Genomic DNA, 15198 nt, shown 5'->3' with positions numbered 1-15198 from the left:
ATAAGAAAAAAAATCCTTCCCCACAGCCCGCCGAGGAGAGCAGAAGACAACTAAATTCACCCCGACTATAATTGCTTTGGGAAATATATGAGCCAAATGCAGTTCGAAAGACCTTCAAGAACTAAAGCAATTCCCCCACCAAGTGGGAGAGATTACCAATTCGATGACGTCTTCAAAACAAACTGTTGTGTGTGTGTGTGTGTGTTTTTAAAAAAAAAAATAAAACCTTAGAAAAATAACTTGAAGCGCTAAACCACTTTAAAAGGCCTCCGCTCACGTGCAACATGTGTGGATGCGGACGTATGTACCGCGAATCCCTCGTGGTTTCCAGTCTGTTTACCGAGGAGACCTGCAGGCCTTCACTCCACGTCTCAACTCCATTAAGCTACAGGCAGTTTGGAAATGATTTGACACGATAATCAGAGGGAATATTCCCCCGCAGTGGAGGCACTGATATTATGTGTGAGTATTCTTTATATTGGGGGGGGGGTGATCGAACCCACATACACCCTCAAAATCGACAGAATTTGTGCAACAGCAACTTCGGAAATGAAACAGAGAATCTGACGTGATACGATGTGGCACTTTAATTTAATAACTGAGTGGCTAAAGCTCACAGAAAAAAGAAAAAAAAAAGTAATAAGCATTAACGCTCTTTGAAAAGCCATAAAAAGAAAAGTGCTAAGATGCTTACAAAGTTAAATTTGTCATTAAATGGCAATGAGCACACATTTTGTGCATTTCTTGCACAAAAAACAAAAAAAGCTTGATTTGGGTTTTTCTGTGCGTCACAGAGAAAAGATATTTACTTTTTTCTGCTTTTAGTATTCAACAAACGTCTGAAAAATAAGATTCTTTTGGGAGGGGGGTGGCGGTAAATTGGCTGATAACAATAATTGGGCTGATTTTATGGAGCACATAAATGAGATATGGGTGCATAGTAAATAATCTGCAGGCATGCACAATTTTACAGGGCTCTCATTAAAACTTCCCTTGTAGCTTTTTTAAAATCAGCCCATACAGTGCAGGAGACTGGAGGAAGTTCTCGCTTTCAGGTATTGGGGGGGGGGGGGGGGTCACCGCCATCGGAGTATCCCGTCACTAAATAAAAGCCCTGTTAAGCACAAAGACAAGTAAGAACAAGTACTGAAGATAGAATAACGCCAGTGAAGCTAAATTGATGACAAAGCCATTAGGGGGAACAATTATCTAATTGCCTGATGAAGTGTGGACTTCTGGGTTAAAAAAAAAGAAAAAAGAAAGAAGTACCATCTCTTTGCTGAGGTGAGTTGTAATGCCAGCCATTTAAACAAAGTATTTAGCCGTAATGATTGTTCCCAGCATAAAGAAGTGACTCTTTCTTGAATTTCTCAGGGCATTATGACACTGATGGTGTGCAGTGTCAATCCCCAATGAGCCATAGTAAATTTAACGGCAGCAGAAATGTGCTGACTTTACTCAGTGTGAAGATGACTGAGCGTGATATGAGGCGGCGGAGACACACCGAGGGCCTCTTCGGCGTTCATTATCATTCCGCCGGGCTCCCCGGGTAAAGCCAACGGCACGCACCACAAAACGTGGCTGGATGGCGAGATCCCGTCCCCACGTGACCGTCCTCATCGTCATGCTCGTCAGCGTTACTTCATAATGTCCCTTAAGAACAATTTTATCAATGAATCAATGACCGTTCATTCAGCCTTGAATGAATTGGGATTTCAGTGAAGCTCCCCTTTCTAGCCGCACACTTTGAATCCTTTGACAAATCCACACAATCCCTCTATTCTGCTCTCAGCCTCTCGTACGCCTCCCCTTTCAGCTATGGAGCACTGCACTTCACTGCTCCGCTCTCCGCCTGAACTCTGCTTGTCTGTTCTGTGATGGCAAAGCAATATTTCTGTATGGGAAACAAGTAGTCAGAGATTTTTTTTATTTCATTTTCTACTTGTAGAGGAGGCCTCCATCATATGCACCTCTTTCTTTCCTCCTGCTTATACTCGGTGCACATCCATCCCTCCTCCATGCCCCTCATTGTATACACACACACACACACACACACACACACACACACACACACACACACACACACACACACACACACACACACACACACACACACACACACACACACACACACACACACACACACACACACACACACCTATACGGCTAATGCACTTCATTAATGTACCTACTCATGGAGGATACGAATACATTTGGAATGCATCACTGTGAGATAGCTGCCAGGACACAAATGAAAGGCGTACCGCTTCGCAAAAGTGCCCATCTCTATCCACCCCAGGATGCTCCCATTCACCGTGTTCACGCTCGAGCATCATTCAGTGTTCCCCTCAAACAAAGTGCAGCGAGTAGCTCCTCCGAAGATAGTGGTTATCAATGTTTGTAAAAGCCTCCGAACCCGACGGAAAGCGAGAGAGGATATCCAACCAGAAATGGATTTTAAACATGTTTTTGTTTAGGGTGGTGGTGGTGGTGATGGGGGGGGGTGTAATAGGATCAGATCCCTGCTCTTTCCTGTTATCAGAATCGTTTCTCTCAAGTCTCCAGATTTATTTTCTGTCCAAACTCCAGATCCAGAAGATCGTTGCGTGTCGTCCTGCACCATCTTGGGAGGTCTTCCTGGGAAAGAATCGCAGCATGTGGGGCCAGACACTCAAGCTAAACAAGGGCCACGAGTTCAAAGGAACATGTGGGCGAGGGAACTTTGCGAGCATTTGGGCGACATTCCACTTCGACACACGTGCACAAACCGGAAAAAAAAATCAAGACGAAACCGTCGACACAAATCGCTTGTTTGTACGATATAAGCGGCGGACCCGCAGCATTATGGTCTCAAACAGGAGCTTTTCGAGACGTCTTGTCTCTTTCCCCCACAGGACCACTGAAAAGCTTCGGGCCGGGGGAATGTATTTACTAATGCATGGGAACACCATCTTCTAATGAGGGAGGGGAGGAAATAAAGCAGAAAGTGGATGACTGTGTGTGTGTGTGTGTGTGTGTGTGTGTGTGTGTGTGTGTGTGTGTGTGTGTGTGTGTGTGTGTGTGTGTGTGTGTGTGTGTGTGTGTGTGTGTGTGTGTGTGTGTGTGTGTGTGTGTGTGTGTGTGTGTGTGTGTGTGTGTGTGTGTGTGTGTGTGTGTGTGCAGCTCTGCAGCCTCATGGGTTAAATCTGCAGCGGGACTCTTCGATGGCGATGTTGTTCTCTAATTTAACACAGATATGCTTCTAGTGCCTGCTGCTGCAGATGTGGCTTCCAAATGTGGTGGAGATGGGGGTGCCAGTATATTCTCTTCAACACCCCCATACATGATATGTGCAATGTGGGTGATGGAAGAAATATGTTTGGCCATACTGTGACTGAGGAAAATAAATGCATCCATCGCTGTTTTGTGTGGAGGCTGTCAGCCAAATTGTTATGGCCAAGGCCCCTGGGTGTCAGGGATGGGACCTCTAACAATAGTGGCCGTAGCTCATGTTGTCTCGCTGAGGCTCTGATTTGCCTGCTTGCCACACAGAGGAGCTGGATAAATGACTTACAGTACATTTCAGTCAAAATCAGTGTCAAGGAAATGTCAGCGCATTCATGAGGAAGGTCGAACAAGCTGCCAAATAATTATCCGAAGGGGAGACATTTGTCTCAGGCTTTAATCTGTGGCGTTTCTGTGTCCTCAGGTGAAGACGTTGGTACTTTCATTAATTTCTACTGTTTTTGGGCTTGTCATTGGCTTTCTATGAATCACGTTTAGTTTTTCCCTTCACAATTTGGGGATTAGATTTTACAGAATATTTATTTAGAACAAAATAATTGTCAGCAGGTTCAGTCAATGACGTGTCGAGTTCGGTGTTGATGGTCAACCCCGGAAACAACTTTGACAATCATCATGATGATCATTGTCCCTTCATAGCTGAAAAATATATATAAATCATCCATCAATTTTACTACTTTTTCCAGGTGACAGTGGGTAAATGGTGCAGGTACAGTAAGTCGTCCCTCACAGGGAACATAAACACTAAATTCAAAGAGACCAATTTACAGAACACACTGTTTGACGTTCTCCCAAGATCCAGAGTGTCGGACTATAACAGGCGAGAGCATGTAATATCTACACAGAAAAGGATCAAACCGAGAAATCTAAAATCGTCTCTGTCCAATGAGTTTTTTAAATTGATATCGCTTCACATGATACAAATAAGTTTTGGATATCAAGCAGTAAAACAACAAAATGAATATCCCGATTTGTTAAAAACCTGCTTAAAACATGCTAAATGGTTTGCTCAAAACGTATCGAAGTGCTGCAGCAGATAAATCTGAATTTTGAAAATCCACATGTTCAAGTAACACAAAAGAATGGGAACCATCAGAACACGACTTAACCTTAACAGTGCAAGGTGGCATTGGCGAAAGGAATCGCTCTACCGAGTGCTCGCTCCAGTCATTTTACTGTGGTGACCTTAGCTATCTCATTTCATGAGGATTTGAAAAAGCAGATTGATCCAATCAATTTTGTCTTCATTTGTGGCGGAAAATCCACATATTTCACCTGAAGACTGACGGCTGAGCGATTCTTTAAAGGCTTTGAGGTAAGTCAGGTGTTATAGCTCACATTCAAGTCAGATTTGCCACTAATCCAGTGGCTAATAAGAACGCCAGCCACCGTCCAGCTTCCTCCCACTGACCACACGTACCTGGCTGCAGAGGGTAAACCCGCTCCAAAACAGCGGAGCAAAAAAGTCTGTCTGGTCTTTGTTGTGTTTCATAACAGCATATTGCTTGTGTTTCACTTTGACATTTGTGCCGGGCCAAATTTTTGAATAATGCGCAGTGGTTTTGCATAGCTAAATGTCACGCCCACTGCAGTCTGTTGGAGGAGGCTGGAAAACGAATGCTTTCTTTTTCTTTTCTTTCTTTTTTTTTTAATTCATGGTCGAGGTCTGTGAAGGGGAACAAACCACCGAGGTCTCCTGCAGCGAAAATGCATTGAAGTCGACCTCATAAAGGCCACTCTCCAGACTACCTGTCTCATTGCATCAATTAGGGCGCCGATGCCGAAATGACCAAACATGCTGCTCATTAGCATGCTAAGTAATAATGGAGGCTACTGTGAGTCAGTGTTTACCAACAAAGGGGCACTTTGGCATGAGACAGAGGAAGCCGGGGCATGCTTTCCCCAAATGTCTGCTTAAATGCCATCTTGAGCTCTCTGAGGTCATTAGTTAGAAAAATCTTTGGGAGAAAGTTGAGGCAGAAGAAGTGATACAGAGTGAATCTGGCTCTGGCGCCGGTTTATTCAGTCCCTTAATCTCTCTGGTGGGCTGTATTTGTTGCAGGCTAAGCCCTAAGATGCCTGGCCTGTATCGGCTTGATGGGATATGAGGAGCGACAGTGAAGGGAAAAGGAACTGAGAAAGAGCGTTAAAAAAAAAAAAGACTGATGTAGTCTGTTACAATAATTCTCTCTCTGTAATTTCTACTGCTGATCCTATTGGGCACGCTTCACTTATCTCCTCACAACCAGCGCACTTATTCAACACAGAATAAACTGGAAGATAAACAATGTGCGCACACTCCATCTTTGCCTGTCTCGGGTTTCCAGTCACACTGTCAAGGCTTGCTGATTTGAAAAGGTTTTGACCTTTCTCTTGATAAAATTAGTTCAGACAGGGAAAACTTTCCACAACCTACGACGTAGCTCACCGAAAATGAATGCGAATGAAGACGTCTTCCAGATTAGAATTATGACTCCCTCCCACTGCCTAATATTGTGTCGCCGCTTCCTATTCGCAGCCCCAAAAAAGTCATGACTTTCCATCCGAAACGGCTTCAACTTTCTGTCTTTCTGGATAACATGATCATGTCGTCACTCCTCAGGCTCCTCCATCACCTTATTTTCCTACTTTGGACCATTTTAGAGAGACATTGATCACTGCAGGACTTGAATTACCCAAGACAGGGGCACAACTTATTTTCTTTCCACTTTAGTTTGTTTAAAGTTTTTCTGGCCATAATATGAACTAAGGCTACTATATTTTGAGTTCCAGCTACATGTGATGAAACGTTTCATGCCTTTGAGGATTTAAACCGTTTATTAAAAAGTCCACTATGATCTGTATGTTGGAATGCACATGGTGCAATGCTGTTGCAGGTTTTCTTTTTTCAAATTTCAGGTTTCTCATGAGTTGTAAAAGGATAGTTCATTAAATGTGTATTTAGTAATATATTAATACTTTGCTGTACTAAAACAAAGACCGAGATTTAGACTTCTAGATATTTATATATCATAATGCTCTGAAGTATAAATGAGCTTGACACCCCAGCACTAAAAGATTTTCAGTTTTGAACATGTTCTATCTCGTGCCATCACAATTTAGTCTTTGTCGAATAATTTTAGGGCTTTAATTTCCTCAGTGTACAAAAGGAGATATTGCGTTGACATTTTAAACATTACATTGTTCCCTTTTTGCATTTGTCCAAAAAGTGCAAATATTTAATCAGGCAAAACATTTGACCAAACTGCAAGCATGTAGGAAACAGGCCCTGTTTGTCATCATGATCATCACTACAGAATCTTAATTTTTCTTAAAAAAAAGATTAATAAACACATTTTTAGCCAAAACGTTTGAATGTGTCAAGGAAAAAGCATTAATTTTATATGTAAAAAACATTATTACAGATGAATTAAAAATAGTATTAGACCAAAAGAAATCAGAAGAAACTGAATTGTAGTTTAGTTTTTTGCTTCTTATGCGTCAGCGTTAAGGACACGATGCTAACATGCCGCCTCATAAATCCCGCTCACTAACAGGTGCCAAGATAAAGTGACGATCAGCATTAGAAGCTCATATGTAACGGTTGATCAGTGATTCCTTAAGAGAACAGTTAAGCTGCTCGTCGCATTGTGCAGTTATTTACGAGGAGGAATCGCTCATAAATCGCATTGTGACTTTGAAGAGTGACCCTGCACCGTCCGGTTTTGACCTGTTCCATCCACGCACAAGGGCCATTCTCCTCGGATGGCAATTCTTCTCTGGAGATGTGAAAATAAATGTGGGGCACCCTGAAGGACTGTCAGTTAAGAGACGGCGCTAAAAGGGCAGCTCCAACACTCGATATCCTGCAGAGCTCTGAGGGCATCATGTATTTCATTTGCTGAGGTGATTGATGAGCATTTCCCTACAGTTTGTGCTGCAGAGACAATTGAGTGTCTCCATTTTATCTTTACATTACAATCAACCCCCCCCACCACACTCTTTAGCATATAAATTATGTCCTTTATCCAATAGATGTTGTATCTCTAATTGCCACTATGTGGAAGCTTAACTATTGAAGTGGTACACAGTGGACTAAAAGTAAGTTGGCATCCTTTCTTTTTTTTTTTTTGGAATGAGAAGGACATATGTTTGGCTCCATCAGCTCCTGCAGTGCCGGAGCTCGGGGGAGGGATCACAACTTGCTCGCTCCACCACAAATATTAACATTTCCAATCTGTTGTGTTGCGCAGGAGCAAACAGAACCGACACGACCCAGAGAGTGTGAATAAATCATGATTATGAAGCACCATTGCCCCCCCCCCCCCCCCCCCCCCCCCCCCCCGGCAGCCAGTGAATAAATTCCATCACAGTTTTGTCTTTGGGCACACCCTGCGTGATGATACAAGTCGTTAGGTAATTATACAGCAATTAAGATTCTGATAGAAGTAACAGCAGGTTGGTCCGCCCTCCGTGAGACAAATGATGAACGGGGCGATTCTCATCAACTTACTTTGATAGTTCCCCTTGACCCGAACTTATACATTCACGGAGAGCTCATGCAGATTGTTTGCTTTCCTTCTTATTTTTCATTAAACAGGAAAAAAAAAAAAACAGCAGGTCATCAGATTTGCACATGCCTGCGTCATTAAATTTGAAAGGAAAGGCTAGTTTTGATGAGCTTTCTTTACTGACAGTTCGCCTAATGCTATTCAGCACACGGGTGTCCGTCCAGAGGACGCAACACAAGAGGCAGGTTTGATCCATGACTCAGAGGACACAGCGTGTTCCATATTTAACACCTGCTCGTCATTTGCATGCTGTGTGAACCATGCAAGTATTTTCAAAACATATTGAAATGCATGTGTGTGCAGGTCTGCAAGTGTGGAAAAGACAGAGGACAGGAACTATTCTGATTATATTCCAGTGCCACAACCTCCAGTCTGAGGATTACTGTGATTTTAAGTCATTAAAGGTCCCATATTCTACAGTCGTTCAACAGTTTCAGAGGCCCGACAACATTGTATTCAAAGTGCAATTCCCCAAATCCAGCTTTGGTCCTGAATTTCATAAAGTCTAAAAGTCCCTCTCGTGAGCTCTAGTGAGAACAGGCTGTTTCTGTGTCTGTACAATGAGCTGAGTCTGTCCACTCCTTCCTCCAGGCTCCACTTGGGGAGAAGATCAGTGTTGCCAGATTGGACAGGTTTCTGACCAGTTGCGCTTCTTGGGGAGCCTGTTTGTCTTTCCTTTTCTCTTTGTTTATTTAGTGTAGTTGTGCGCTTGTGACGTGTTCTTTCACACACATATAATTGGTTGTTTTTTACATGAGGTTTTACAGAGGTTTAGATTTGGTCTGGTTTATATTGAGGTGGGCGAGTTTGATGTTGTGTTTGGGCTGGAAACAGTGAGTCATGTCTGGCAACCCTGGAGAAGACATGGCATTCTGGTACCATGCGGTACCATATATACAGATGAGGTAACTGTTACAGTTACACTGAATTTATTCAGCTTATCAGTAGTCATTATTATCTACCTGTGAGAGAAGGTAATACCGTCAACCAAAAGGAGTGGTTATTTCCCCGCATGATGTCATGAAGGGGGAAATCTGTGATTTGCCTGTATAAGCATACATTTGCTAAAAGATGACAGACTTCACTTCTCTTTTTTTTTAGCTGTAAAACAAACAAACAAGCCTGTCATCTCATACATCAACCAAGTTGGGGACGAGATCAAGCAAGCTCATGAGGCACAATTTAATATCACACTACCACATTTATGCACATTTGCTGTAGAGCTGTTAGGTTGTTTTATGCTGTTAAAGCATCGAACAATCGTTACAACTGTTGCCATAAAGTTTTATCGTCGATTTCACTGAAGTGAGAGGGAGTCTCATTATATATGCTTGTAGTATAAAAAGCACAGAGCAAGTGCATTTCTTAACTTTCAGAAAACCACTGCCACACTGATTGACGTCGGACCTGCATGAAGCTCCCATAAATCCTTATATATGCATTTTCCCCTGTGGGAGGTGAGACTGGGGAGAGCAGGTGTGGTCAGAGCTGAGAGAAGGAAGGAAGCTGGAGACTGCAACATGCTGGCTGGGGAGTGTACTTAACAAGAGTGTGTGTGTGTGTGTGTGTGTGTGTGTGTGTGTGTGTGTGTGTGTGTGTGTGTGTGTGTGTGTGTGTGTGTGTGTGTGTGTGTGTGTGTGAGAGAGAGAGAGAGAGAGAGAGAGAGAGAGAGAGAGAGAGAGAGATTCAGATGGAAGAGAGACATGAGAGACACAGGAAATCTGCAAGCAAATTAGACGTCATTAGCCGAGAGACGGTTAACAAGTCTAATTAGGGAAGAGGCAGGCAGGCGGTGATACCAGACTTGCTTCCGGACACACACACACACACACACACACACACACACACACACACACACACACACACACACACACACACACACACACACACACACACACACACACACTCAGCCAAAGCTTCAGGCATCTCTTCAACTAGGTCAGATCTTTGAGACTTTAAGTTGGGGGGGGGGGGGGGGGGTAGAAAGAGATTGAGGAAAGATAAAAAGAGTGAGGGTGGGGACCCTGGATGGGATACTCGTCTGCTCCTGGAAAGAGTTGTTTAAAGCTGTGAGCGCCAGATAGCGTGGAGATGACGAAGAACAAGAACGGGCGCGCGATGTACACATTCCCAGACACGCGCGTATAAATAACTGGGTAGAGGTTGAGTTGTTTACACAGCCAACAGCTGCTGTTTTACTTCCCTCATTTACGGGACGTCGCGTTTAGGATATGAATCTAAAGGAAAACTACGGCTGCTGTTATTATCTCCTATAAAAAAAAAAAAATTTAAAAACGTGTCACGTTAAATAGAAGGCTTCTAGTTTAGCTGCTATTATGAAGATTAGTTGCGTGAAATGAGGATATTTCTGTATTAGTACAGCCATCCAGTTCTCAGTTTGAGTGATGGCTTGCCAAAGCTCCTGAGGGATGACTGAGTTGCGTTCCCTTGAAGCGATGATGACTGAATGTCAGTTCTAGAAAGACAGAGAAAAATGCTTCAGTCAAACAGCCTGCATCTCTCTCTGTTCCCTGCGCCCTCTCAAAGGCACAGTGACAGAAAATATTGTCTCAACAACCTCTGATGATCCCTCGTCTCATGTACTGCTGGCTGAGTGCTTCGGCATGGCTTCATTTCTTCACAGGCAACTTGGGTCGGTTTTATATCCTAGAAAAGTAACCGCTGTTATCAACACTTTGACTAAACTGTCAATACGATGACTTGCTATTATTGGAATGGCAATATCCATCTTTTGACTTGTAAAAACATGCGCTGCCATCCCATAATATTAAAAAGCATGTTTCCTCAAGCTTATATAAGTGTTAGGTCACTTCTTATCACACTAAACTTTGTTGCAAATTATGTATGCATTTTCCCCCTTGCAGGAGATGTAAAGTGTAAAAGGCAATGTGAAATAAGTCAAGTTTATATGAATTCAAGTTCATAATAAGAGCCAATTTTGAAAAAAATAAAAATTACGTTTTACACAAAACATGGATTTATTTATTTATTTTTCACAAATTCATTAAGTAGCAGATGCAACACAACACGGAGACCCAAGCTGAGATATCAATTATCCTACCATAAAAGCTTGTTGCCTCATTCCTATCAAAATAGCCTCAAAGCCATGCTGTCATGGGTGAGTTTGTAAAAAATTTTAAATTAAAAATGCATTTTAGCAACAGTTATAGTTTTTGGGACATTTCACTGTATTTTGCGCCAAAGGATTTCAATGGATTTGGACTTGATGTCGAGATTATAGTCATTTTCAGTCGTAATTGTTTGGATTTGTGAAAATATAGACGTTTTCAAAACAATTTAATAGTTATTATGGCACTATTTCATTGCTCTCATTGCTACTTTTTAATTATGCACAATTTTATGATCCACATTATTTGGCTGTAAATTGTAACACTACAACTTTGGGCTCAATGATCTTTAAAGATCAAGTTGTTCTGATGTGAAGCATGCATGTTTTCAGTTTCATTCCCTCCTAAACAGCCCCGATCCATCGAAGCAGGGATCAACTCCACATCTCTGGTGTAGGTGTGCTGTTTATTCTGGTATTTTGATGTTAAATGCAACGTTTTCACTTCGTCATCAGGGCCTGGTACTTGATTGGATACAGATCTTGGCAGGTCAAAGTCAACATCTCAAGCCTTTCCTGAAGCGTTTCTACTTCATGGCAGAACCCATTATCTTGATAAAGAGAGCCAGCACCATCGGGGGGGATAGAATTTTTCATATCTGCAACAATGCTTAGGTGGTACGTGTCACTTTTCCTTCCATGGATCACTTCTGAAAGGCCACCTCAAGCTGAGAACGTCCCGTAAGAGCCTCAGCTTCACAGATGCTTTGATCCAGTCGTCTCGCCATCACAGACATAGTCAAACGTGCTTGTCCATTTTTCCCCGATTCTAACACATCAACCGAGGTACCATCGAAATCAGTGTTATGCACATCACCTGTCAGCATTCTTAATACTGGAGTATAGTTCAAAAAATAATAAAAAAAATCATAATTACAACAATTCTGCTGTGTATGCTGGAGAGTCGTCCGGGTTTATGAAGAAGATTTTCCAGAGATATCATTAGGAATCTTTTCTCAGATTCATTCAAGGTACAAAGGCCAACATCTAGCTGTGAAATACGTCATCTGCCCACCAAACTCTCACTGTATTTTAGTGCCCGAATCCATCTGTTGCAGCTTTTCAGAAAACACTCCAAAGTAGTTGCTATTTGCATATATGAAGGAAGAATTGCTTCAAGTGGGCTTTGTGAGGGAGAAGTGTGTCACCTTAAACCCAACGTCCTTGATTTGTGCTTGTAGATTTATAGGGCGGCCCACTTATGACAACAGCAGATTTCCTTTAATGCGGTAAATGGAAGCCGTATCTAACATATCTCAGCTTGTTGTCAACATCTTTTGTTGATTCCATCTTTTATTGGTCGTGGTAATCAGTCTTTTATTGACTGAGAATCCCCAAGTAAGAGATTGTGAGACCTGCAAGATTTGTGTTAGGCCCCGGAGAACTCACATCCCATCCTTTATTGAAAAGTACTCCCCACAACTTGTAAACTGAAGGGAGTATGTACTGTGAAATATTACTCGCCACCCATCTATCTATCTTCTATATCGTTTGATTAAACTTCTGATTCAGTGAAGGTCTGTGTGTATGTGCATATAAAAACAGTGGCAAACTTGAGAGACACTTGAGAGCTGATCTGCTCACGGGAGTAGTGAAAATTGTGTGTGATAGACGTGTAAAATATTTTAATGAATATGGAATTTGGGGCGTGTCTCCCAGATGGCTCAAAGTACTGGGAGGATTATATGTTAATGCATGATGCGCCACTCATAGTGAACACAGAGGTGATGCCATTTCCAGCTGATTACTCTTTTGTAAACAGGTTGTCAAACACAGGAAATCATCATGGTGTTACTCTGAGTTCAACACCTGCAAAACACATGCAAACTGAAACAGATAAATCAGCCCTCTTGGACATGGACCTCTGCAGCTTATATCAACTACAACCATGCAAACTCAGGCCCTGTTTACGTGACAAGTGAAAAATGATTGCAGGTCTGTGTACACAACACCGGGTCTCACAACAACTGAAAACTAAACTTTTAGAAACGCAGCTTCTGAGCCTGTAACACCACGGCCCGTCGTAAATATTTCTACATCACATGCAAGAGTCGATGGACAATGACAACAATGACAGCGTCCGTCGTGTCATGACTCCCAGTTCATATTCTCCTGGGACTTGATAGTTTTATAGTTGAGAGTCACCGTAACAATACAACTTCTTCGTCTGTCCATACCAATGCACTTGTACTCCGATCGTTGAGGTTTATAGCGTATCGTTCTCTATGTGCGGGCGTGCGTGGTTTCATTTAAAAAAACAACCAACAGCACAAACTTGTGGCCCAACATGAAAACGACATTGTTCTTAACGTTTCTTCTGTTTTTTTTTTTTTAATTGTTCATGCAAATACAATACGTTTTCACTTCCAATGTTGTTGCATAGACAGGGCTTCAAATACACATTTATGACAATTTCACCATCAGGAAACATCTTCACACTAATTTGTATCGTGGGAGTATATGGACTACTAAAAAAAAACTAAAAAAACAACAACTTGCACATGCAGGATGAATGTGCAAACTCCACAAAAGCAAGTTCCCCCCAGGTCCAGATACAAACAGGGCTGTGAGGCAAGAGTAGTAACCCCTGTGCCACTGTGCAGCCGACACATCCAGAAAACCCTTAGATTTAAACTGTTCTTCAATTTGGGCTTTTTACATCAACCAGAGTCACTGAAACAGAAACGTTATTGATGAGTTGCCAGTGAAGTGGCGCCAAAGTTGTTTTGGCTTCCTGACATTTTCTAGATTTATCATTTTGAACATGGATATGTGTGCATGCCAGCTATAATGCAAAGCTTTAGCTTATTACCAGTCTCTGGATGACAGCTCCCATGCTGGTGGCAGTTGCAGGGTACGCATGGTGAGAGGGGCCCTCTGCTCGGGTCTTCCCTGGTGAATCCTGAGACGCATTGCTCACAAAACTGGCCGGTAAATCCCGGGGGGCAAGAACAGGATTCCACCCAAGGAGCTGCAGGACTGGCAGGACCAGAGGAGATGAAAGCAGAGACCAGGGTCACCCCTGCAAGTTGTGATGTGTCTGGGGAAGAGGAAAGAAGAGGGGAGTGAATATTAGAGTTGGAAAAAAAAATAGTATAATCTAGTAATTTTTGTCTCAGGGGTTTGTTAAAGTTTTTGGAATAGCTGCCTTTCCCTGGAATGAGGGACATGTGCAAGTGTGTGTGTGTGTGTGTGTGTGTGTGTGTGTGTGTGTGTGTGTGTGTGGCTCTGTATCTCGTTAAGCAGCAGGTTATTAGCATTTGTTGCAGTGCTGTCCCTCCCTCCCTGTCTCATTACAGGTTCTGGCCTGTGTTTACAGTTTACTGTCTGACACACACACACGCACGCACACACGCACGCACGAACGCACGCACAATAACAGATTCATCCACCCACGTTCTCATAAATGCCACACTTAATGCTCACTTGAATGCACACACACACACACACACACACACACACACACACACACACACACACACACACACACACACACACACACACACACACACACACACACACACACACACACACACACACACACACACACACGCGCACACAAGCCTGCGCGTGCCCACACACGTACACTCGTCATCCAGGGACTCTTTGATATAGCAAATGAATAAATCACTGCAGCAGAGCAAGACGAGAAGAAAAGGAGACAGGAGACTCGGTGGAGGTATGTCAAACGTGCAGTTCCTGTGGGGCTTCAAGATCCCTCTCTCCTCTCATGAATAGTGATGGAGGCAGACCATCCTGAATCCCTCTCACCATATACTCTCTGAACCACAGCCGCAGATACACAAAATGACTTTTGTTCCTGGTCTGTTGCTTCGTCTACTATCACTGAAGACACACTGGATGATGGATAACTGGATGTATGGATGTATGGATGTATGGATGTATGGATGTATGAATGGATGTATGGATGGATGGATGAACATACAGACAAACAGGTCAATGGAGAGAAAAGTTGGACAAATAGAATGAGGTCATTGGACAGACGAAGAGATGGTTTGATAAACCGATGGACCGACATAATGATGGACAATGGATGGACAAACCGGTCAGTGGAAGAACTGGAGGTGGGCTGGACAGACAGAGGGATAGATAAATCAATGGGCGGACAAATGGATGGAAGCACAGACAGACAGGCAAAGAAATCGAATGAATGGATAGATGTATGTATGTTTGTATGGATGGATGGATGGATGGATG

General features: G+C 42.8%; 1 protein-coding gene across 1 annotated transcript in view; it reads right to left on the bottom strand.

The window, feature by feature from the left end:
* The window catches only part of lamc3 (laminin, gamma 3), a 131429-nt gene that overhangs the window by 24104 nt on the left and 92127 nt on the right, over positions 1 to 15198 (bottom strand). The window contains exon 12 of the mRNA XM_080476718.1: positions 13793 to 14020. Within this exon, the coding sequence (XP_080332844.1) occupies positions 13793 to 14020 (228 nt within the window). The remainder of the gene's footprint in view (positions 1 to 13792; positions 14021 to 15198) is intronic.

Source organism: Lipophrys pholis (assembly GCF_963383615.2).
Source record: "Lipophrys pholis genome assembly, chromosome: 12".
Taxonomy (NCBI): Eukaryota; Metazoa; Chordata; class Actinopteri; order Blenniiformes; family Blenniidae; genus Lipophrys; species Lipophrys pholis.
This window is presented reverse-complemented; position numbering and strand designations above follow the sequence as displayed.